At 43.8% G+C, this 22,198-nt stretch overlaps 1 protein-coding gene across 1 annotated transcript; it reads right to left on the bottom strand.

Annotated features, from left to right (window-relative positions):
• Positions 1-2,799: 2,799 nt before the first annotated feature.
• On the bottom strand, positions 2,800-17,712 carry CFAP20 (cilia and flagella associated protein 20). Its single transcript, XM_004371538.2, has 6 exons — positions 17,379-17,712; positions 5,810-5,889; positions 5,029-5,140; positions 4,245-4,433; positions 3,784-3,894; positions 2,800-3,320 (listed from the first exon to the last, which is right to left on the bottom strand). The coding sequence occupies exons 1-6, from the start codon at positions 17,460-17,462 to the stop codon at positions 3,315-3,317; spliced, it is 582 nt and encodes a 193-aa protein (XP_004371595.1). The 5' UTR covers positions 17,463-17,712; the 3' UTR covers positions 2,800-3,314.
• Between the last annotated feature and the right edge of the window lie 4,486 nt (positions 17,713-22,198).

The following is a 22,198-nucleotide window of genomic DNA, read 5'->3' as shown; positions in this document are numbered from 1 at the left end:
TGAATGTATCCTAGAATATGTTGTTTCTCCTGTTTTAAACTTTTATGTAAATGGAATCATATTTAATATGCTGTCTTACTTTTTCACTCTACTTTGTGATTGGAAGGTTCCTCTATGTTGTTGCACCTGTTAATTTATTCCTTTTCATTGCAGTTGATGGGCTGTCTTAGTTATCAGTGCTGCTGTAACAGAGATACCACAAGTGGGTGGCTTTAACAAACAAATTTATTTTCTCACAGTTTAGGAGGCTAGAAGTCCAAATTCAGGGTGCTGGCTCTAGGGGAAGGCTTTTTCTCTGTTGGCTCTGGAGGAAGGTCCTTGTCTATTTTAGCTTCTGCTCTTGGGTGATCTTCACGTGGCTTGACATCTCTTTTCCCCCATCTCTGCTTCTGCTGCTTGCTTGTTTAATCTCTTTAATATCTCAAAAGAGATTGATGTAAGACACACCCTACACTAACCCTGTCTCATTAACATAGCAGACAATCCATTCCCAAATAGGTTTATAACCACAGGCAGAGAGGTTAGCATTTACAACACATATTTTGGGGGGACACAATTCAATCCGTAACATATGCCAGTGGCAAGGGCTGTAGTGGATCTGCTCTTCCCCATGTTGAGCCCTGTCAGGAATGGTTGCTTGCCCACCCCTCAAGTTCATGTGAATTAACCTTCTCTCGTTGGGAAGGCAATTCCTTCTAAAACACACTCTATGACTTCAAGGAACAGGATAGCGCAACTCTGCCTGAGCCAATCACCATGATCCCAGGTCATCCTGGCTCATACTCCATCAGGGAGGCCTCGAGCACCAGCAGGCTGTTCTTTCCTCCCTCTTTCCTTTAGCCTCACTAGTTGTCATCTTCCTGGAGAGCTAGAAAGCTGAGAGCAAGGGGGCCATGGAGTCATTGGTGCCACAATCCTCACTGGCCTGGATCCAGCTTAGATAAATACATCCCATCAGGCTCACGCCCCCTCGCTTCCTCTTGGGTGGATATGTAAAGCATCTGGGAAGCCAACAGCTGCCACCTTCCACCCCAAAGTCGGTGGTGAGGTAATCGCCATACATAGTCTGTCAGCGCCTTGGGGTGAAAAGCGCTCTGTGTGGAGGAGAGTGCATTACTGTGTTTCTCTGGACTTCCAGGAGCTCTTCATTGATGGCCTGGCACTGAAGTGAGGTGAAAAGTTAACCAGTTTTCTTGCCTCCACAAAAGCATCTTTCATCCACAATAGACTCCAGATTGGAGGAAAGATTTCACTACAGAGTGGCCGGAGACAGCAGCTCTGTTGAAGTCACTGACCACCCCCACCCCAACCATTTCTGAGGAGTCCTGCTGTCACTCAGCATGCTAGGGACAGGCACATGGAGTCTAAGAACCTGACAGCCACTGTGTTTCAGGATGGGGAAGCGAGACAACATTCACATTTGACTGGGGCTGGCCCTGAAAGAGCAGGCTCTGTCACCTTGGCTGATGGGAAGTGGACAAAAGTAGCTCTGTGGTGCAGAACAACTGGTGGCTCTCAAAGGACAGGGGCAGTATCTGTGGGAAAGGCTGTTCCAATCTGGTTGTTAGCACTTGAACAAAGGGGGAACTCATCTTGACAGCCCACCTAAGTGTCAGGCACTAGATAACTGTGAGGATAAATGAACATTCAGTGATGGTCATGCAAGATAGCAATGGAGCACTGTTCCCTCCATTCCCACACCTCCCTGTGGTTCCTGCCTTCCTCAGAGGTTTGGAGGAGGGGCTGGAGGAGAGTGCGTCTTAGCCACGTTACTTCTCAGAAGACAGCAATGGTAATGACACGTCTGCTTGCTTTTACTTCTTACCAAAGTCAAAATGGCCGGTGCCCCAATTCCAGTCTCATCTCTGTGGGAAAGCAAGCAAATCCAGAATATCTGAGATGGTCTTTTTCTCTGACTTTGAAATTTTTTACTATATGAATTTCACCTTTCCAAAAATATCCTATTTATAGTACAAAAAAAGCATAGTGATACAAAACCATTCTCCTCAGATGTAGTCACTGTATAGTTGTGCGTCCCTCAAGATCATCTAGGTATACCTACATATTCCCTTCTCGGCCCCCAAACTGCTTTCCCTCCAGAAATGTTACATACAATACAGCTGTATCATATAAGTGTTTAACTTGCACAAATGTAACGATTTGTAATTGGCAGAAGAAAGGTGCCAGGTTCATTCCGCTAAACAAGCACATGCCCCAGAGTAAACGTGAATGGAAAAAGCAATGTAAGGTTTCAGCTCCCTCATGGGATTCCAGGGTTTAAAGAAATATTTTTTTCCTAAGTCCCTAAACTCAAGGCAAGTGCTCCATCTGGAGTACTTTCATAAGGAAATGGTAGGCTGTTCCAAGGCTGGGGGACACTAACCAAAGAAACCAAGTCCGTTGCTGTCGAGTCGATTCCAACTCATAGCGACCCTATAGGTAGGACAGAAGATGTGCTGATTATTACAGGAACATGTGGGCCTCCAATATAGTACCTGCCTAAGGTAAATCTCCGTAGAAATTTCCAGCCTTGGAAACCCTATGGGGTCGTTACGAGTCAGGACTGACTCGACGGCAGTGGGTTTGGTTTTTTCGAGGTGTTAAGGGCAGTCTGGATGTGCCATTTTTGTCTTAAACTCAGTTTAGGACCTAATCCCTAGCAAGATGATTCTATTGGTCAGACACAGTTCATGTTTCTTCCATTTAGTTTATCTTGGAAGTTGTTCCAAATCAGTATCTACATGTATCTGTCTGGTTCTTTAAATGCTCATTGCAAACTAGTTCACGGCATGAATGTACGAGATGTTCTTTGGAAATAATTCTATTTCCATATCATGAAGGAAAGCGAAATGCCACCATTGAAAAAGACACAAAATAGGACAAATTTACCAACCCAGTTTATTCATCTCCAGATTATGAGTATCACACAGCATATGATACATATATTTAGATAATACAGAAAACAAAGAACACACCATAGAAAGACAGATTGGTCTGAAACTGTCTTGTTGGACATCTTTAATTCTGTACGTTCGTGGTAGATGCATTTCCCCACTCCCTGGGGCAGGCAGCAGGAGAAACTTCAGCATTCACGAGTCACTCAAAGGACGGCTTATCCCTCACTGTACTTACAAGGCAATTACGGAGTCATGGCAGGGTCACTGGGGTCCATCACAAGGGACACCAAGTAGGAGATAAAAGAACCACAGCACAGTGAACTAATAAATATTCCGGCTTTTTGCATTGTCCTCCAGATAGTTTCCTTTTTAAATGAAGAGTCATGTCCAGGGTCAATCCCTCGGTTTGCATTCCAGTTATTGCTAGAGGGGACAAAGAGGAAAGGTTTCTGTTTAAATTATTAGAAAAGAGATGGTCACTGTCACCAGCACCATGCCTCTGGTGACACTCGAGTGGACCTGGGCTGGGGGAATGCACATACATCAGCAGGCAGGCATGGAAGCGCCGCCATTGTGTTAGAGGGGACTGAGTGCTTGGGGTAAAGAGGTTCAGATGGAGAATCTTCTTCGAACAAGGCCTCTGAGCAGGAAGCAGCAGGGTGCCCTCAGGAGGGGCAGGATCACCTTGTGGAGGTGAGGAGGGCAATAACTGGACACTTCGCCGGATCATTCCTGATGGCAGAAGACAACTCAGGATCTTATAATATAAAGGTACTCCAAAGCCTCAACACAGAGCTGCTCTGCAGTTGATCCCTTAGACAGTATTCTCCAGGAAGCTACTCCCCACAGCTCACTGCCTGGCCTTCCCATGAGGCAGCCAGCTTACCTTTGCCTTGTTCTGAACTGGGAGATACAGTTTGAACTCCGCCGGCAGTTCGTCTTCTGAGTAGAGTCTGTCTGAGAAGTAAACCCGTCGGATGCGACAGTTCGCATGGATCTGTGGACGCAAGACTTATTTTCAGAAGCTAAACGTTACTGTCTTTCCTTTTCCTGATTCTCCTAGAGCCGCTCTCACGGTGCTGGCAAAGCTCTCTCTCTTCAGCATCTCCTCAGCTTGGCGTGGGGGGATTCTGGCAAGAGGGAGTATTTGCTGCATTCTCCCAGTATATCTGAGCAGACTTCTAAAGATTTCCTGAATCCCTTCAAGGCTAAAGCCCTCTGGACAGAGACTTGGGAACTTTAGCCAGAAACGCACACAACTGTGTCACTCGGGCCACCAGGCAGTGTCAGAGAGAGCACAGCCTCCCTCCCCCTACCTGAGGCTCCAGCCGGAAAAGGAGCAGGTACCTGCACTCTCAGGGTCTCGATGTAATTTGTGCCGTACGCCCGCCGTGTGAAGTCTGACAGGTTGAACTGAATCTGGTTCCAGCCATCATCCAGCCGCATAGGCATGGTACAGATGAAGGGTTTGACCCGGGTAGTGCTCTGGTAGTTACTTGCCCGAAACCGCCGACGCACATTCTTGTCATCAAGTACCTGTGAGACAGAGAGAAGAGTCACGTTAGCTCAGTCTTGAAGAAGCACACGGCCGAGGACCTGAACTCACACAGGCCAGTTTCCCAAGGCTGAGACCTGAGCGAGAATAAACAGCCCAGATACAGGTCACACCGAACACAGATGGCCCGGGAGTAGCAAGTTTATCTTACTTGCTGCCAAGACAACACCAGCTGCTTAGGACATAGGAGGGTGACTCTCAGATCATGGAATGATTTCATAAAAGTTCTTCCCTTTGGAAAATCAAAAATACTAAAATAGTGACCAACAATAGCCCAGTATTAAATAACTACTCCCCAAACGGACACTATTCTAACGCTTAAGCTTTGAAATCTTGCAGCTATCGACCAGATTTCCTAGGTGGTTACTATTTGTTTAAAAATCTGGCATTAAAGTTTGATCACTAATACCAAATTTAAATCATAATAACAAGAGCTACATTAAACTAACTGTAGAGATGGAAAAGAATACATACAAAAGGATAAAGATACTTTCCCAGGGCCCCTATTTCCTGTAAGAGGAAAGGCTATCTCTTTGGTAGAGTTGAGAGTGTACACATGCATGTGCACACAGTTACCTGTACTTCAAAGGTAAAATATTTCTTTAGGTTTTTGATAATCATGACGAGGAAGGGAAGTTTAATTCCCAGTGTCTTCTTTGGGTCCGCAGGACATGTGATGTACGTAGTGCTGCAGAGAGAGGAGACACCAATAAACAAACTACTTGTCTTTTTTCCTGTGCGGTATGCACAGCAGTAAGACATGGCGGGCAGATCTAAAAGATCCAACGAGTCCCTCAACCCTTAAGTCAGCTGATGCTTTAAAATAATGCTGACCTCAGAAACAGAAGAACTTAGTACAGGACAAGATGACAACATATAATATCTGAAAAACAAAGTGAGACCAAGTGGATCTTAGGAAGTTCTTCCAGTGGGAGAAGACTTCGATTCTCCAAAAGAACTATCGAATGACAGAAACCCAAAACTAAGACCATAGTGGCACCGAAAACCATACTGGCCACCTACTGGACCATGACTTCAGAATGATTCATGCAACCCGCTCTGCCTTGGTTAAGTATTAATAATAGTTAATATTTCCACAGTACTTACTGTGTACTAAGCATGGTTCTAAGTGCTTTGTACATATTCACTTATTTAATCTTCACAATAACTCTATAGGGAAGAAGTACTGTTATTATCCCTACTTTACGGATAAGGAAACTAAGGCCCAGGGTAAGCTCTAAGTAGCAGAGCGGGGATTTATTTACACCAGGCTGTCTGACCCTGCAGTTGTGATATTAATCACTCTGCTATACTGCTTCCCTGGTGTACAATGTCTCTGAAAGCGTGGGCAACCTACCTGACATTTGTTCCTTCAATCTCAAGTACCAGGGACTGGATGTCGTTATCAGTGATTCTTTTGATGTGGCCATTCCGTACCTGCAAGGAAGAAAATTAGATTGGTCAGTACTGAAATCTCTGGAAGCAACCCTGTAAAGATTCTGAAGGCTGACTAAAACCATTCAAGGAAAACCAAGGTAGCCCAATGGGCATAACACAGAAGTTTGTGACACAGTATGTTGAAGCTTACTGCAAGCAAGAAAGCCAAGCCATTACTTTAAACAAGGTCCCGTCACCACCATGGGAATCCCAGGTAATCTGGCAATCTGTAAATCAGGATAAATTTCTTCTTGAAGAAATCAACTCAATTCAGATTCAACTAATATTTACTGAGTGCTTATCATGCACTAAGAACACTCATCTATATTCTCTCACTTAATCCTAACAAGAACAAAAATCCCAGGAAGGTGGCATTGTCTCCCCTGTACAGACGTGGACATTGAGACGCAGAGAGTGCAAACGACAGAGCCTAAGCAGGAGAGTCAGGATCAACAGGCAGGCTTTGCATTACCCCATACTGCCTCAAATACTCCTTCGGCCAGAAAGGTCAACAAAATGCTGAGTGTCACTAAGGAGAAGGGCAACCAAAAGGCGAAAGCATTACTCCCCTGGATTTACTCCTACTTATCTTCTTTTCCCTAAGTTCCTACTTCTTCAAGTATGAATTCAAGTCCTATCTGTGCCACACACAGAAGCGTTCTTCAGCCTTTCCAGCCCACACTGACCTCTCCCCTCTCTGATTTGTTTTTCTGGCTCACGTAGTCTAGACTACATAATTTAGCACTTCATTCTACATTGCTTTGTGCTGTTTACTGTACATGCAGGAAGTCCATGGTTCCATACTCAATACAGATTCCTCCCCTCAAAATATTTAGGAAAGAACAATTATCTTCCAGCATTAAACTCTTACGCACCTAATATGGACACAGCAGAGATATGCAAAGACACTTTCAGGGCAGGGCTGGACTGTTAGGGCCTGAATGTACTAACGCATGAAAAGATCAACCAGGAGAATGAGAAGCATCAGAAAGACAAACGTGGTCTTCTCTGCTCACCAAACCCATTGCCAACAAGTCGATTCTGACTCATAGCGACCGTATAGGACCGAACAGAAGTGCCCCATATGATTTCCAAAGAGCGGCTGGTGGGTTCGAACTGCTGACTTTTTGGTTAGCAGCCGAGCTCTTAACCACCAGGCCACCAGAGCTCCTGGTCTTCTCTAGGTATAGTGAAATGGCTGTGCTGGGCTGTCAAGTCAATGACTCAATTACACTGACTAAAGCTCCCCTTGGCTCACTAATCAGCCTTCTGATTACAATCTGGTTCTTCCTAAGATCTGCCTGTAGAGAGAGAACAGTGTGGAGTCTGTCTGACAGTTGTGTTTTTCAACATAGATTATTAATAATATGGCATTCTGTTTTTAGACATCTGTCTCTGTGAGCTCTGTTACTAGGAGTTTGATCCACTCCAGGTGTGTTTGGTGTTCCCCAGGTGACATCTGATATCACTGCCCACCTTTTTCTACAAGCTGCAAATGAGTCTTGTCTCCTCAAAAACTATGAGCTCAAGAGTAGGGGCCATCTCATCTTTTGTATCTTCCACAATGCTAGGCAGAAACTAAGCATTCAAATATTTGCTGACTTCTGGAATTTGTCACCCTAAGAGTTGGCACATATGAATAGGTTTGAGGGGATTTTTTTTTAATTCCTGGATAACATGGACTATTACAGGAAGCCAGAGATACTGGGGTATATGGCAAAGCCCGTGAGATAGCCACCATGAAGGGCAACTGCAACTGTGCTTTCCCACAATATAGCCTTTGGCGTCCATTGTCAAAGACAGAATGCTGGGCTCGATGGGCCCCCGATCTCTGCCAATGTAGCATTTCTTGGGTTCTCAAGACACAAACGTCACATTGAAGTGCTTCTCAAACAAAGCTGGCGACATCCAATGACCTCCTGCTTTGAATTCTGGGCCTCTTTCCAAGGGAGATTAAGAGCACAAAGGCTTGGGTCTGTGCAGAGCATGCCAACACTGCCCACCTCATTCCCCACAGAAATGCTCCCAACCAAAGTGGCAGTATGTCTCCTATACTCTCTGGCCCACAGCTGCCGTAGAAAATCGGTCAGACCTGCTAATGAAGAAAGAATTAACCAAGAATTTCTTCCAAATAATGTGATAAGAACTGGCAGTATGCCAATAAGATGCAAAACACTAATTTTAAAACATACCACTAATTATTCTCAGTAACTTTATTCTTTCTTAGAAAGGTACAGAATGCAAAGATCAAACGGACGGTCACATTGAAAGGATCAAGAAGTAATCAGGAGCAGAGGGCTACCACTGCTAAAAGGCAACATGTTGCTATTTATTCAACACTTTTGAAAAGTGTGGGCTCAACTCTTAAATCTCCAAAAGTCTCAGGCCAGAGTCAACAGAGGCCTCCCTCGATTCCAGCAAGCCCAGCCAGATCTTACAGGGAGAAAATGTTAGGGAATTTGCCTCCGGCCCATCTCAAAGTTTACAGCAGATGACTTCACTGAACACTCCAGCAAATGTGATATATTCGCGTCTTTACAGAAGAAAACAATGCCTTACACTGCGCAAAGCAACCAGAACACACTCTGCAGCATTCCGACGCGTCTGCCCCGGAGGCAAGCTGATTCTTAGTCGGACTTTCAATAACTTCCTAAAGAGAAGATTTCTCTCAACCACACTCACAAATTTAACTCTTACAAAATGGGTTAATGCATCCCACAAAACAAGAGAACTTGGAGGGAAAAAAAGCAGCTTTCTTTGAAGAAATGTCCATCGGTCTCTCTAGAGTTTTAATCTGGCTGGTGGTGAGACAAGCTAAACAGAGAAAGTAAATAGAGCCCAAGGAGAGAGCTCAATCTCTAAAAAAGAAAAAGAAAAAAAAAAGTGTTCCCGTATCATAAACTGCCAAAGCTTTGAAATCAAATTAAATTGAGATGTTAATAAAATTATGACTTTTCCACCTTATTAAGTTCAAAGGGCTACAAATACACACTCACCGGAAGAAAAGAGCAAGGCTGGAGGAGGGAGGCAATTAATCAGAAACATGAGTACCTAAGGACCTAGGGAGTCCCTGGGTGGTGCAAATGGTTAATTCAGTCGGCTGCTAACACAAACGTTAGGTTCAAGTCCACCCAGAGGTGCCCCAGAAGAAAGGCCTGGCGATCACTTTAGAAAAATTGGCCATTGAAAACCCTATGGAGCACAGTTCTACCCTGACACACATCATGGGGTCACCTTAAGTTGTAATTGACTTGAAGGCAAATGGTATGAGCACTTAGAGGGTGAGAAACTTCCCAAAGCTTCTCTAGGCTCTAAAACTAAGATCAAAGGGGATGCAGGGGAGGGGGTGGGCAATTTGGGGCAAGCCCTCCCAATCTGGCAATCTGGTTTATAAAGGTCTTCCAGGAAGTAACCCCCTCTCCTCCTCCAGGTTGTGACAAACACTTATAAGAAGATACATGCCCTCAGAAAGTACCAACTTCCTTTCCTTAGCTCCTTCCAGTTCAGAGGTCACTAGGCAGGCCTGGCTTTGAAATGAAGATAAAATGAACCGGTCAGCTTTTATTGCTCGCGGTGGAAGCAGATTTTATTTTACTTCCCTTTCTAAATCAGAGAGATTTAGATTCACCAATTGTTTTTGAGTTGCTTATTCTTTTTTATTTCATGATAAATTCCCACCATCAAAGTGTGGCCTATGAGTATTTTGTTCCTCCAGCAAAAATAAGTTAAAGCCAATCTTATGTTATCTGTTTCATGAACCTCATCCCTCGCCCCATGAGCTGGAGGGACCTAGGAGCTTCAGAACCCAGGCTGCTGGCAAACACAGATCTTCAGAACAGTTCTCAGCCTCTGCAGACACCAAGAAGGGAAACTTCAAGCCCTTCCTGCAATCACTCTCCCAGCTGGGGCGACTGATAAAGAACACTGATTTTTTCCCCCCTCAATGTAAGCCCCAGGGAGGAAAGTCAAGCTGAGGGGAAAAAAATACTACTGGGATAGGGAGGAAGCTGTCCAGTGCTCTATACTTCTAAGAGTGCTTTAAAAATAACATATGAATTGTATCCATTCTCTCCCTCCCCCCACTTTCATTTTTCTGGCTCCACCCACTTATCCTGGCAGACAGCTGAACCCTCAGCCATCTGGCATTCTAGTCTTAATGACACATGTTCCAATTTACATTAAGCCATTAGAGCTGTCCATACAGCAGGCAAGTTTCTGCCCTGGATTAGGGGCTGGGCTCAAACTCAGAAGACAGGAGGAGGGAGACCTCTGCAGGGCGAGATGGGCATAGCTCTGATTCATCGGCCCAGGCTTTGCAGGTTCCTTTCTTCCTACACTCACAGCGACTATCCAGACAGCAGACAGGCATCTCTGGGCATTTACGCCAACCCCTTGAAGTAAGGACCATTCTGTGCATTTCTAACCAGTCTCTTCCTAACCACGCCTCGACAGCGCAAGTGTTAACTAAAATCCATGCCTTTGTCCAATTACAGTAAAAAGTCGGAATCATGAAGAACACCATCTGTCTGACAGACCCAGGGAAAGTCTGAAGGAAAAAAAAAACCTTCATGTACAAACGTTATCCCTCCGTGTACTCAATTCTACCACTGGGAATCGCATCAGTTTAACATGTACCAACAAGGTCTGCTAATTAAAATGACGTGGGAACTTTTTTTCTGGAGAGGGACTTTGTTCATTTTTAAACTTTGGAACAGGGAATGTAAGCTAACACTATTCAACAACAACGAAGAACAAGACTTTGATTCTCATACTCAGTTTGGGAACGGGGAGAAGCAGCAGCAGCTGAAAGACACGGTGAAAGAGATGCTTTCATAAAGTTATACCTTCATCTTGTGGACTTTTAGGATAATATTTTCACTTATGATTGAAAATCCTACTACATTTTACACAGGCATGAGTAGGAATAGAACCTCATGGTACTTTCCTTACAAACCAGAACAATGCTTATATTAAACACAAGAGTCCTTTAATAAATGTAAAATTTTCTGGTCCCAGAAGTTAAGGGAACATTAAAGAAAACCCTAACTTCTTCTTAAACTCTTGGCTTACAATTTACAAAGGTCTCTATTCTCAGGAAGCTAACTAACGGTCTAGTCTGGAATACAGATCTTAAGAAGCTAATTTCAAGTGTGATGCTATAATGTAAATAAAGGTTCTATGAGTTTATAGAAATTAACAAGCAGCCCAAGTGGTTAAGTACATGACTGCTAACTGAAAGGTCAGTGGTTCGAACCCATCATCCATTACATGGGAGAAAAGACCTGGCAATCTGCTCGCATAAGATTACACACACACAAGGCTCCAGGAATTGTCAGAATAACAACTGAGATGTTTCAACAAATGAATGCAGGGCTGGAGGTGCCCACTTGTCTCTGCCAAGAAATTTGGAAGACAACTACCTGGCCAGTCGACTGGAAGAGATTCATATGTGTGCCCATTCCAAAGAAAGGTGATCCAACAGAATGCGGAAATTATCAAACAATATCATTAATATTACACACAAGTAAAATTTTGCTGAAGATCATTCAAAAACAGTTGCAGCAGTACATTGACAGGGAACTGCCAGAAATTCAAGCCAGATTCAGAAGAGGACATGGAACGAGGGATATGACTGCTGATGTCAGGTGGATCTTGGCTGAAAGCAGAGAATCCCAGAAAGATGTATACCTGTGTTTTATCGACTATGCAAAGGCATTCAGCTGTGTGGATCACAACAAATTATGGATAATCTTGTGAATGGGAACTCCAGAACACTTCATTGTGCTCTTGCAGAACCTGTACATAGACCAAGAGGCAGTAGTTGAAACAATACAAGGGGATACTGCATAGTTTTAAATCAGGAAAGGGGTGCGTCAAGGTTATATCCTTTCACCGTACTTACTCAACATGTATGCTGAGCAAATAATCTGAGAAGCTGGACTGTATGAAGAAGAACGCAGTATCAGGATTGGAGAAAGAGTCATTAACAATCTGTCATATGCAGATGACACAACCTTGCTTGCTGAAAGTGAAGAGGACGTGAAGCACTTACTGATGAAGATCAAAGACTACAGCCTTCAGTATGGATTACACCTGAACATAAAGAAAACAAAAATCCTCACAACTAGGCTGATAAGCAACATCATGATAAATAGAGAAAATATTGAAGTTGTCAAGGATTTCATTTTACTTGGATCCACAATCAATGCCCATGGAAACAGCAGTCAAGAAATCAAACGATGCATTGTATTGGGCAAATCTGCTGCAGAAGACCTCTTTCAAGTGTTAAAAAGCAAAGATGTCACTTTGAGGGCTAAGGTGGTCTGACCCAAGCCATGACATTTTCAATCGCCTCATATGCTTGCTAAAGCTGGACAATGAGTAAGGAAGACCAAAGAAGAATTGATGCCTTTGAATTATGATGCTGCCAACGAATAATGACTATTCCATGGACTGCCAGAAGAACGAACAAGTCTGTCTTGGAAGAAGTACAACCAGACTGCTCCCTGAAAGCGAGGATGGCAAGGCGAGACTTCATCTCATGCACTTTGGACATTGTTATGGATCGAACTGTGTCCCCCAAAAATGTGTGTCAGCTTGGCTAGGCTATGATTCCCAGTATTGTGTGGATGCCCATCATTTTGTGATCTGACGTGATTATCCTGTGTGCTGTAAATCCTAACCTCTATAATGTTAATGAGGCAGGATTAGAGGCAGTTACATTAATGAGGCAGGACTCGATCTAAAGGATTAGGTTGTATCTTGAGTCGATCCCTTTTGAGATGTAAAAGACAGAACGGAGGAGAGAGGAGAGGGACCTCACACCAAGAAAGAAGTGCCAGGAGTAGAGGGGCTGAGGAAGCAAGAGGCCAAGGAACGAGGAAGCAGAAGCTGCCTCAGTCTCAAAGGGTGGAACCACAGTCTGCTGCGTCTCAAAGGGTGGGGACACAGCCTCCTAAATTTCAAAGAATCAGATCTTCTGGAGTGGTTCTGGAGTGTGGAGCTGCCATTCACGAGTGCCAGTGGGATGGGGCCAGATCTGATGCCCAAAACTGAGGGGGCTGGGCTGCCAACCCAAGAGGCAGAAGGACAGGGCCTGCTGGGGCCAAGGGGGTGGGACGGCCGCTCAGACAGACTAGGAGAATAGGGCTGCCCAAAGACAAGGGAGTAGAGTTGCTGTCCCACTGGACCTGGAAGGCGGAGCTGAAGTCCAGGGCCAAGAGGCATCCACCCAGAGTCCAGAGAGCATGGCCAGTACTCAGAGTCTGGAGGGCAGGGCCATTGCCTAGATGGTCTCAGAGAACAGAGGATTGCTTTCAAGCCTTGAGAGCTAATGTAATGTGTTCTGCTGGGTTTTGGACTTGCTTGGTGCCTGTTATCCCTTCTTTCCCTCCAATTTCTCCCATTTGTAATGGAAATGTCTACCTTGTGCCTATTCCACCATTGTACTTTGGAAGCAAGTAAGTCGTATTCTAGATTTCACAGATGAAGAGGAGTTTTGGTCCAGGATGGAATCTGCACTTGCAGTTGATTTAAGACTTCTGAGATGATATGATGGGGTGAATATGTTTTACATATGGCAAGGACATGAATTTTTGGAGGGCAGAGAGTGGAATGTTATGGATTGAATTGTGTCTCCCAAAAATGTCAGCTTGGCTAGGCCATGATTTCCAGTACTGTGTGGTTGTCTGCCATTTTGTGATCTGATGTGATTATCCCATGTGTTGTAAATCCTAACCTCTGTGATGCTAATGAGGCAGGATTAGAGGCAGTTATGTTAATGAGGCGGGACTCAATCTACAGGATTACGGTGTATCTTGAGTCAATCTCTTTTGAGATATAAAAGAAAGAATAGAGGCAAAGAGGAGCGGGACTTCATACCACCAAGAAAGAACAGCCAGGAGCGGAGTGTGTCCTTTGGACCCGGGGCCCCTGCGTTGAAAAACTCCTAGACCCAGGGGAAGATTGATGACAAGGACCATCCCCCAAAACCGTCAGAGACAGAAAGTCTTCCCCTGGAGCTGATGCCCTGAATTCAGACTTCTAGCCTCCTAGACTGTGAGAGAATAAATCTGTTTGCTGAAGCCATCCACCTGTGGTATTTCGGTTATAGAAGCACTAGATAACTAAGACAGATATATTATTGGGAGGGACCAGTCCCTGGAGAAGGATATTATGCTTGGTAAGGTAGAGAGTCAGTGAAAAGAAAGAAGACCCTCAATAAAGTGGATTGACACAGTGGCTGCAACAATGGGCTCAACCACAGTAACAACTGTGAGGATGGCGCAGGGCCTGGTAGTATTTCGTTCTGTTGTACACAGGGTCACAATGAGTCAGAACCAACTTGACGGCACCTAACAACAACAACAGCAAACCCTATGGGGCAGTTCTACTCTGTCCTATAGAATTATTATGAGTTAGAATCGACTAGATGGCACACAACAACATATAAATTAGCTTAGGCTAGAGAGTCAAGGAAGGTCTCTCTGAGGAAGTGCCTTTGCACTATGACCTAGAGACTAATGGAGAGGTGGATGTGTGGGGGGTGAGGGGTGAGTTTCAGCAGAGGGAACAGTGAGTGCAAAAGCCTGAAGGTGAGAGAGAATAGGACCTCTCTGAGTTCAGTAGGAGGCCAGTGCTAAGAGGGAGGGGAACCTGGTGAGGTGAGCATGGAGAACAACTCAAACCTAATTTCTCAAGATTATTCTTTACTGAAACCAAATAACAGAAATCCTCTCTCCATAAAATCAGGAAGGAAAATAGCAAAGTTTTGTGAAATCAAAATAGTAACTAAAAAAAGGCAGTGAAATCAAAATAATAGCTAAAAAATGGCACCATGGTTAATATGTACCTACTGGCAAAGGTCAGAGCCATGTCTAGATAAATGTAGACAGTTCTTCTCTCCTCATACCAAATTTTGTCCTTTCTACAACTGTGCCTTATTCCCTGAGAGCAGGGAAAATGTCTTCTCTAACTGCGTATCCCCCTAAGTCTACACAATGCCTTTCACTTAGCTGTTGCTCAATAGATCTTTGATAAGTGTTATCAATTCCCAGTGTTTCCCCAACCGGACTGAATTCCCAACACTTTCTGAGACTTTTATATTTTTAAGAAAGCACACATATACAACAAAGCCTCTCGGATGGCCCCAAACTCTTCCTGTCTCTTCCTCTTCTTCCTTTGTCCTATGGGAGAAATTTGCACTGCTAAACACTTTTAATCAAGTCTAAATAAGAAGAGCAGAAACATTTAAGTGATTTTTACTATTATGAGGATCTGGGTTAAAATGAACGCTCTTCTAAAGGTCTTCTTTGCCAAAACGTCTGTTTAGTTTATTTCATGTAACCCTGACGGTGCATATAACAATGTTTTCACATGTGTTTATGTCATTAGGGTACCATCCGACCTCTACTGGCGTTGTTAAGGGACACAGTACAGCATGGTTACTTTGCTTTTATATTCCATGTGTAAACATGTTGACTAGTCAAAAAGCTGCATTTGAAAATGAAACCTACCACACAAGATCAAGCCCATAAGGGTTAAAACAGGCAACTGTGACAAAAGCTTCAGCAAATAAAAGTGCTGAGGCCTCCTTACTACTGGAATCTTTTCAGGGTTTGTAAATTCTCTGAGCTGCTCTGAAAACTTCTCCTAGGTCAGGTCCCATTCTGTTTCAACGACCTTTGACACTTGTTACAATTCAGTTTCCAAGTTCAATTACCTCACTGGCACAAAAGGGCAACTCTCTCCAAGCCAACGGAGGGCCCATAACTAAGTGATGGCTGGCAAGCCATCATCCTTACAAAGCTCCCAGGTATACCCACCCTGGGGTTCCCTTTGTAGAGGTGCAATTTTTCAGTTTATAGCACTTTATTCCAATATGAACAAAACCATGGCACTGAAAACCTCAGTAATATAGACAAAAATTAAGGCATTGCTTTCCTGTGTAATACTCTTGGCATCAGCTCTAACTCGTGCATAGAATCATCGTGAAAGAGAAGATTGGCTCAAATATTTCCCATATGCAAAGGAACAAATTCATTACATACAGATCTTTCTACTCTCTTATGAAAATGACATTATGAACACATCGCCCTCAAAGGTGCTCTTGGAACACAGAATTCCCTAGTAGTGACAGACACAAAAAGGTTGTCCACGCTCTCTATGTGGCCCAAAACTCTCATCTGTGGATAAGGGAAGCCAGGGAGTTGTTCTGAGATGAAATCCAAAATTTCATTACCAATAAACTCTGCTTATTTTGATTAGTCCACACCCAAAAACCAAACCTGTTACTGTTGAGTTAATTCCAACTCATAGTGACCCTGTAGGATGCAGCAGAACTGCCCCATAGGGTTTCTAAGTCTGTAATATTTACGGAGGCAGACTACCACATCTTTCTCCAGGGAAGCGGCTGGTGGGTTTGAATCGCCAACCTTCTGGTTAGCAGCCACGCTCTTAACCACTGCACCACTAGGGCTCCTAGTCGACACCAATCTCTATAAAAACACCATTCACCACACCACACCTCTCTCAATATTTCCCTGAAGAGACCAGTGCCAAGGATATCCTTAAATCACCCATCTACCATATTAGAGTGTCTATCTGAACTTATATTTTTAAAAAGAGTATAGCTGCCTGGGAATTTGCATGAGAAACAAAACACCAAAGTAATAAAATGCAACCAACTCATAGACAGATGCATATACCCCCCTACTCAACATGTCCAGAACATGGGCATGGTCATCTCCTGGCGCCAGTGAAAGTATCATCGAGTGATGCCTGAATAAAGATAATGAGGCTTGTACTAGGCTCTGAGTTTTAGTCCGGACAAGCCTTTGGCTGCACCATTTTGCATTTCTGATGGAGAAATCAGGCACAAAAGCCAGAGCCTCAAGTTGCAATGAACATGGAGCAGGTGCCAAAGGCCACTGAATTCTGACTTATTTGGGATCAATGGAAACAAGAGGCAAATGAATGAAACCCAAACATACTGGCTTGGCCTCTGCGTTCTGGAACAAAGGTTCTGTGTCTAGAGCCCAGCACAGTGCCTGGCACAAAACAGGCAGTCAGTAAATACTGTGTAATCAGGGGACAGCAGCTCCTTTCATCTGGACGTCCCCAAAGCTCCCTCATACAAGTTTACGTATTTCACGTTATGAGATGGGCACTATCAACCTCACTATATAGATGGGAAACCGAGACTCAGAGGAACTGACCGACCAAGTCACGTTTGAGGTGAAGGACCGCTCTCCTAACCACACCGTAGCCCCAGGACTTTTGAACTTCTGCCACGCCCACCCCCGAATGCACCCAACATGCACAACGCTTACACAACGCCCCTACCTCGCACCCTAGTCACGCCAGGCTGGGGGAAGGGGCACAACAGCGACCGCCTGGCCTCCTCCAGGCCCCAACGAGACAGAAACAACCCCCGCGGATCTCCGGGACGAGTCCTCAGTCCCGCGGCCTCTGCGCCCCAAGCCCCTGACCTTTTTGTCCCAAATCTGCAGAGGCTTGCTGCCGATGCTGTAGAGGATGGAGAGGAAGCCGCTCTGGAACGTATTTTTGAACATAGTGCCGGCGGCCTTCTCTTTAGCCGCGCCGGCGCCAACTTAGGCCCCGAGGAGATAGCGGCACCGAGTGGCGAGGGCAAAGCAGGGGGCAGGCTCTGATCTGAAGAAGAGACGCTGCGCTCGTACGTCCCGATCGGCAGCCACCGATAGCTGGACTTGAAAGCGGGATGCTAGGTCCACGAGCTTCAAGTCACAGGTAAACCTAAACACCTAAAGACGGAAACCACAGCAACTGTCGCCCGCGCTGCTCTCCACGCCTTAAATGGAGGCGGCGGGGGGGGGGGGAGGGAGCGCCACGTAAAGTGGATCCCTCCGCCCATTTGAGCCCGTCCCTCGGGGGCACAGGGCCCAATCCCGCCACAGGGCTCATGGATTTCCGCCCTTAAGACCCGCCCTAGTTCCGCCCCCTGGTGAAAAGAACTCCGTTGCCAAGGGACTATTTTTCCTATCATCGTCTCCAGAGCAGCTTTTAGAAGGCGGAAGGGGACAGAGGACGGAGGATTATAGAATGTGTTGTTGGTACCTGCGTGATGTCATGGTAACGTGGCCTGGAAGGAGGGGCGTGAAGGCCAGGCCCCGCCCCTTGAGGGGTGAGGAGAAGTTAGAATGGGGCGGGGGGGAAGAGAGCGATCGAGGATGTAGCTCTTGGTTCCCGCGATGCTTACTTTGTGTCCTGTTGCTGTTATTGTTGTTATGTGCCGTCCAGCCGGTTCTGACTCATAGCGATCGTATGGGACAGAATAGAACTCTCCCCATAGAGTTTCCAAGGAGCGGCTGGTGGATTCGAACTACCAACCTTTTGTTAGCAGCAAGTGCCATATAAATGCTTGCTGGCTGTATACAGTATAAATTAAAGGAGCTAACCAGCACTGTGCTCGGTAAACTAGAAGGTCAGCGAAAAAGAGGAAGACCCTCAAGGAGATGGTTGGACACAGAGGCTGCAGTAATGGGCTCAAACATAGCAACCATTGTGAGGATGGCGCAGGACTGTGCAGCGCTTAGTCCTGTTGTAACACATAAGGTCGCTATGAGTTGGAACCCACTGAACGGCACCTAACAACAACAACCAGTACTGAGCACTGTGCTAAGCACCTTATAGACATCATTGCCTTTAATTATAACATCATTGCTGTGAATACACTACTTACGTTAACTTGTGGGATGCAGTCAAAGCAATACTCTGAGGAAAATTAATGACTTAAATGCATTGATTAGGAAACAAGAAAGCCTGTGCATTAAGATAAAAGCAGGAATTAATAAAATTAAACAAAATAGAGTTGAGTTGGTTGAGTTAAACCAACAGCTGATTTTTTAAAAATTCAATCAAGGAGATGATGATGATACAAATACTACATAAACTTTACCAATGTGAAAATCTATATGAAATAACTTATTTTCCAGGAAAATAAAAATTGTCAATATTGGGTGAAGAAGTAGAAAACCAAATAATCAATAGAAGAAAATAAAATCATTGATCACTTTTACCAAACCAAACCCGTTGCCTTTTAGTGGATTCTGACTCATAGTGACGCTATAGGACAGAGTAGAACTGCCCCACAGGGTTTCTAAGGCTGTAATCTTTATGGAAGCAGGCTGCCACATCTTTCTCCCAAGGAGGGGCTGGTGAGTTCGAATCGCCGACCTTTCAGTTAGAAGCCGAGCACTTAACCACTGTGCCACCAGGGCTCCTTTTGATTCTCTTTAGAAGGCTCTAATTATTTTATGTGAGCTTTCTTTTTTTCTAAATTATATAATATAGGTTAGTTTAAGAAACTGAAAAATACATAAAGATATAAAAAATAACATTACAATCTCATAATCCCACCACGAAGAAAAATTGTACTCTTTTGTGTATTGTCTGTTTTTTTTTTAATTCTCTGTTTGATATGTTTTAAACGACAAATGTAAAAGATGCCTAAGGCTGATCATTTCATTCCCCTCTCTTGTCCAGCCCTCCATACCCATTCCCTTGAATTAATAAAGTAATCCATTCTCCTTCGTCATCCAAATGTACACAACCATGTACAGATATCCATAGGGGCTCTTTTACTTGTTCTAGAATAGATGCATACTAAACACGTTGTTCAGCTCTGTGGTGTTTTAAATCCATCCAATGAACTAGTGAATATCTCATCCATGGCTTGTAACTGCTGCACAGTCCTGCATGATATGCATCCAACACGTTTTATCTGTCCCCTCCTCCAGTAATGGACATCCTGTACATGTCCCCTTAAGGCCCTGTGTGAGAGTATCTTTTGCACACATACATGTCCAGGACCAGAATTGCTAGGTCATAATGTGTATGTTTAATTTGGTGGTGGCTCCGGAGTTCCTGGTGGCACAAACAGTGAAGCGCTCATCTACTAACCCAAAGGTTGGCAGTTCGAACCCACCCAGAGGCACCTCGGAAAACAGGCCCGGTGAAAGGCAGCCTGGTGATCTGCTTCCGAAGGGTCACAGCCTTGAAAATCCGATGAAGCAGTTCTACTCTGCACCCATGGACTCGCCTAGAGCTGATTCTGACACTAACAAAGCAACTAATGAGTAGTGATCCAGTGGTAGAATTCTTGTCTTCCATTCAGGAGACCCGGTTCAATTCCCAGCCAATGCACCTCAAGCGCAGTCACCACAGGTCTGTCAGCGGAGGCTTCTGTGTTGCTATGGTGCTGAACAGGTTTTAGCAAGACTTCCAAACTAAGACAGGCTAGAAAGAAAGGCCTGGTGATCTACTTCTGGAAATTAGCCAATGAAAATCCTATGGATCAAAATGGTTCAGTCCACAATTGATCATGGAGATGGCACAGGACCGGACAGCATTTCATCCCCTTGTGCATGGGGTCACCACGAATCGGAGCCCACTCAACCGCAGCTAACAGGTTTAGCTCTTCAAAATTACTAATTTACGCTCCCATCAGCAATGTACTTTTCAGTTTTTCCTAGTCTAATAGGTATAAAATGATGTTTTTTAAAAAAATTTTGCAGTTCTGATTACTAATGCATTGGCTTATCTCTTTATATGCATTTGGGTTTCTTTTTTTTTGATTGCCTGTTTGTATCATTTGCCGAAGTCTCTACTGAGGTTCCTTTCTTTTTCTTACTGATTTGAAGGAGTAAATTGCATCTCTCAGTATTAATCCCTTGTTGGTTTCAGACACTGCAAATACCTTTTCCCAAACTGTCATCTGTTAATTTTATCTATGATGTCCTTTGTTGAACAGAAATTATTGTTTTACTTAATCAAATTAATAATTTTTTTTTTTTTTTTTGCCTTATGATGTGTACTTTTAGGGGTTTTAAGAAGTCGTTATCCATCCCTAGGTCAGAAAAATATTCTCCTACATTTCTATTAACAATATGGATTTACCCTTCACAATTATGCTTTAATCCTTCTAGAGACTATATTTGTGCACGGTGTTGGGAAGAAAATCAGTTTTTTTCTCTCTCCAGAGAGTAAGCAAGTTTTACCAATAACATATCCTTTCCCCATTGATTATGAGGCCACCTTTGTCGTGTATTAATGTCCTATACGTGCATATGTCTCTTCCTAAGCTCTGTCTTCTACTCTGCCGGTCTATTTTAAAGTGCTTGCACCAATACATGCAGATTTTTATTAGCATGGCTTTGTGGTGTGTCTTAATATCTGACAGGGCAACGCCTTTCTTTTATCTTTCATCTGGCAAAAGATAACATAAGCACGGGAAAAAGACAAAAGACTAACTGAAAAGGGATACTTAAAACTTGTATCACAGAGGTCTAATATCCCAAACATATAAAAAGCTTCTAAAATTAAAGAAAACTATCAATCCTATTTTAAAAATGAGCAAAGGAGTCAAATAGATATTTCACAGAAAAATAAATGTAAACAGCCCTTGTTGTTGTTGTTAGCTACCATGGAGTTGATTCTGACTTGTGGCAACCCCACGTGTGCAGAGTAGAACTGCTCCATAGGGTTTTCAAGGCTGTGACCTTTCAGAAGCAGATCACCAGGTCTGCCTTCCAAGGAGCCTCTAGGTGGGTTTGAACTGCCAACCTTTTTGGCTAGTAATTAAGCGCTTAATTGTTTGTGCCACCCAGGGACTCGAAATGACCCTTAAACATGTGAAAAGAGAAATGCAAATAAAATTACACTGAAATACCATTCCTTACTTCTTAAATTGGCAAAAATAACAAAAAAAATATCTGACAATATAATTGCAAGGCTGTGGGGAAAGAGAAATTCTCATATATTGCTGGTAGGAACACAAAATAATACAATTCTTATAAAAGAGATTTCAGCAATGTAGAGGAAAATACATATGCATTTATCCTTTACCCCAACAATCCCAATTCCAGGAATCTATCTCAAGGATACACAGGCCAAAATACCAAATGATATACGTACAAGACTATTCATTGTAGCACTGTTTGTAACAGCAAAAGACTAGACACAACCCAGACGTCCATCATAGCAGTACTCCATTCAGTGGAGTACTATGCAGCTATAAAAAGAATGAGGAAGATTATTTTAAATACTACTGAAGAGTGATCTCTAGTATGTACTCTTAAATGAAGAAAGCTAGCTGCAGAAGAGTCTATTTTTCTTTTTTTATTGTAAAGGAGTGATACAGTGTTTGTAAAAAATAAATGCTTTCATTTTTTTACAAACAATATAAATGTAACACAGAAACGAACAGAACTGGTTAACCACAGAATGAAGGAGAGAAAAGAGTACAGGCAAAAAGCTAGATATGTCTGAA

The sequence above is a fragment of the Trichechus manatus genome, unplaced genomic scaffold, assembly GCF_000243295.1.
Source record: "Trichechus manatus latirostris isolate Lorelei unplaced genomic scaffold, TriManLat1.0 scaffold00014, whole genome shotgun sequence".
Taxonomy (NCBI): domain Eukaryota; kingdom Metazoa; phylum Chordata; class Mammalia; order Sirenia; family Trichechidae; genus Trichechus; species Trichechus manatus.
This window is presented reverse-complemented; position numbering and strand designations above follow the sequence as displayed.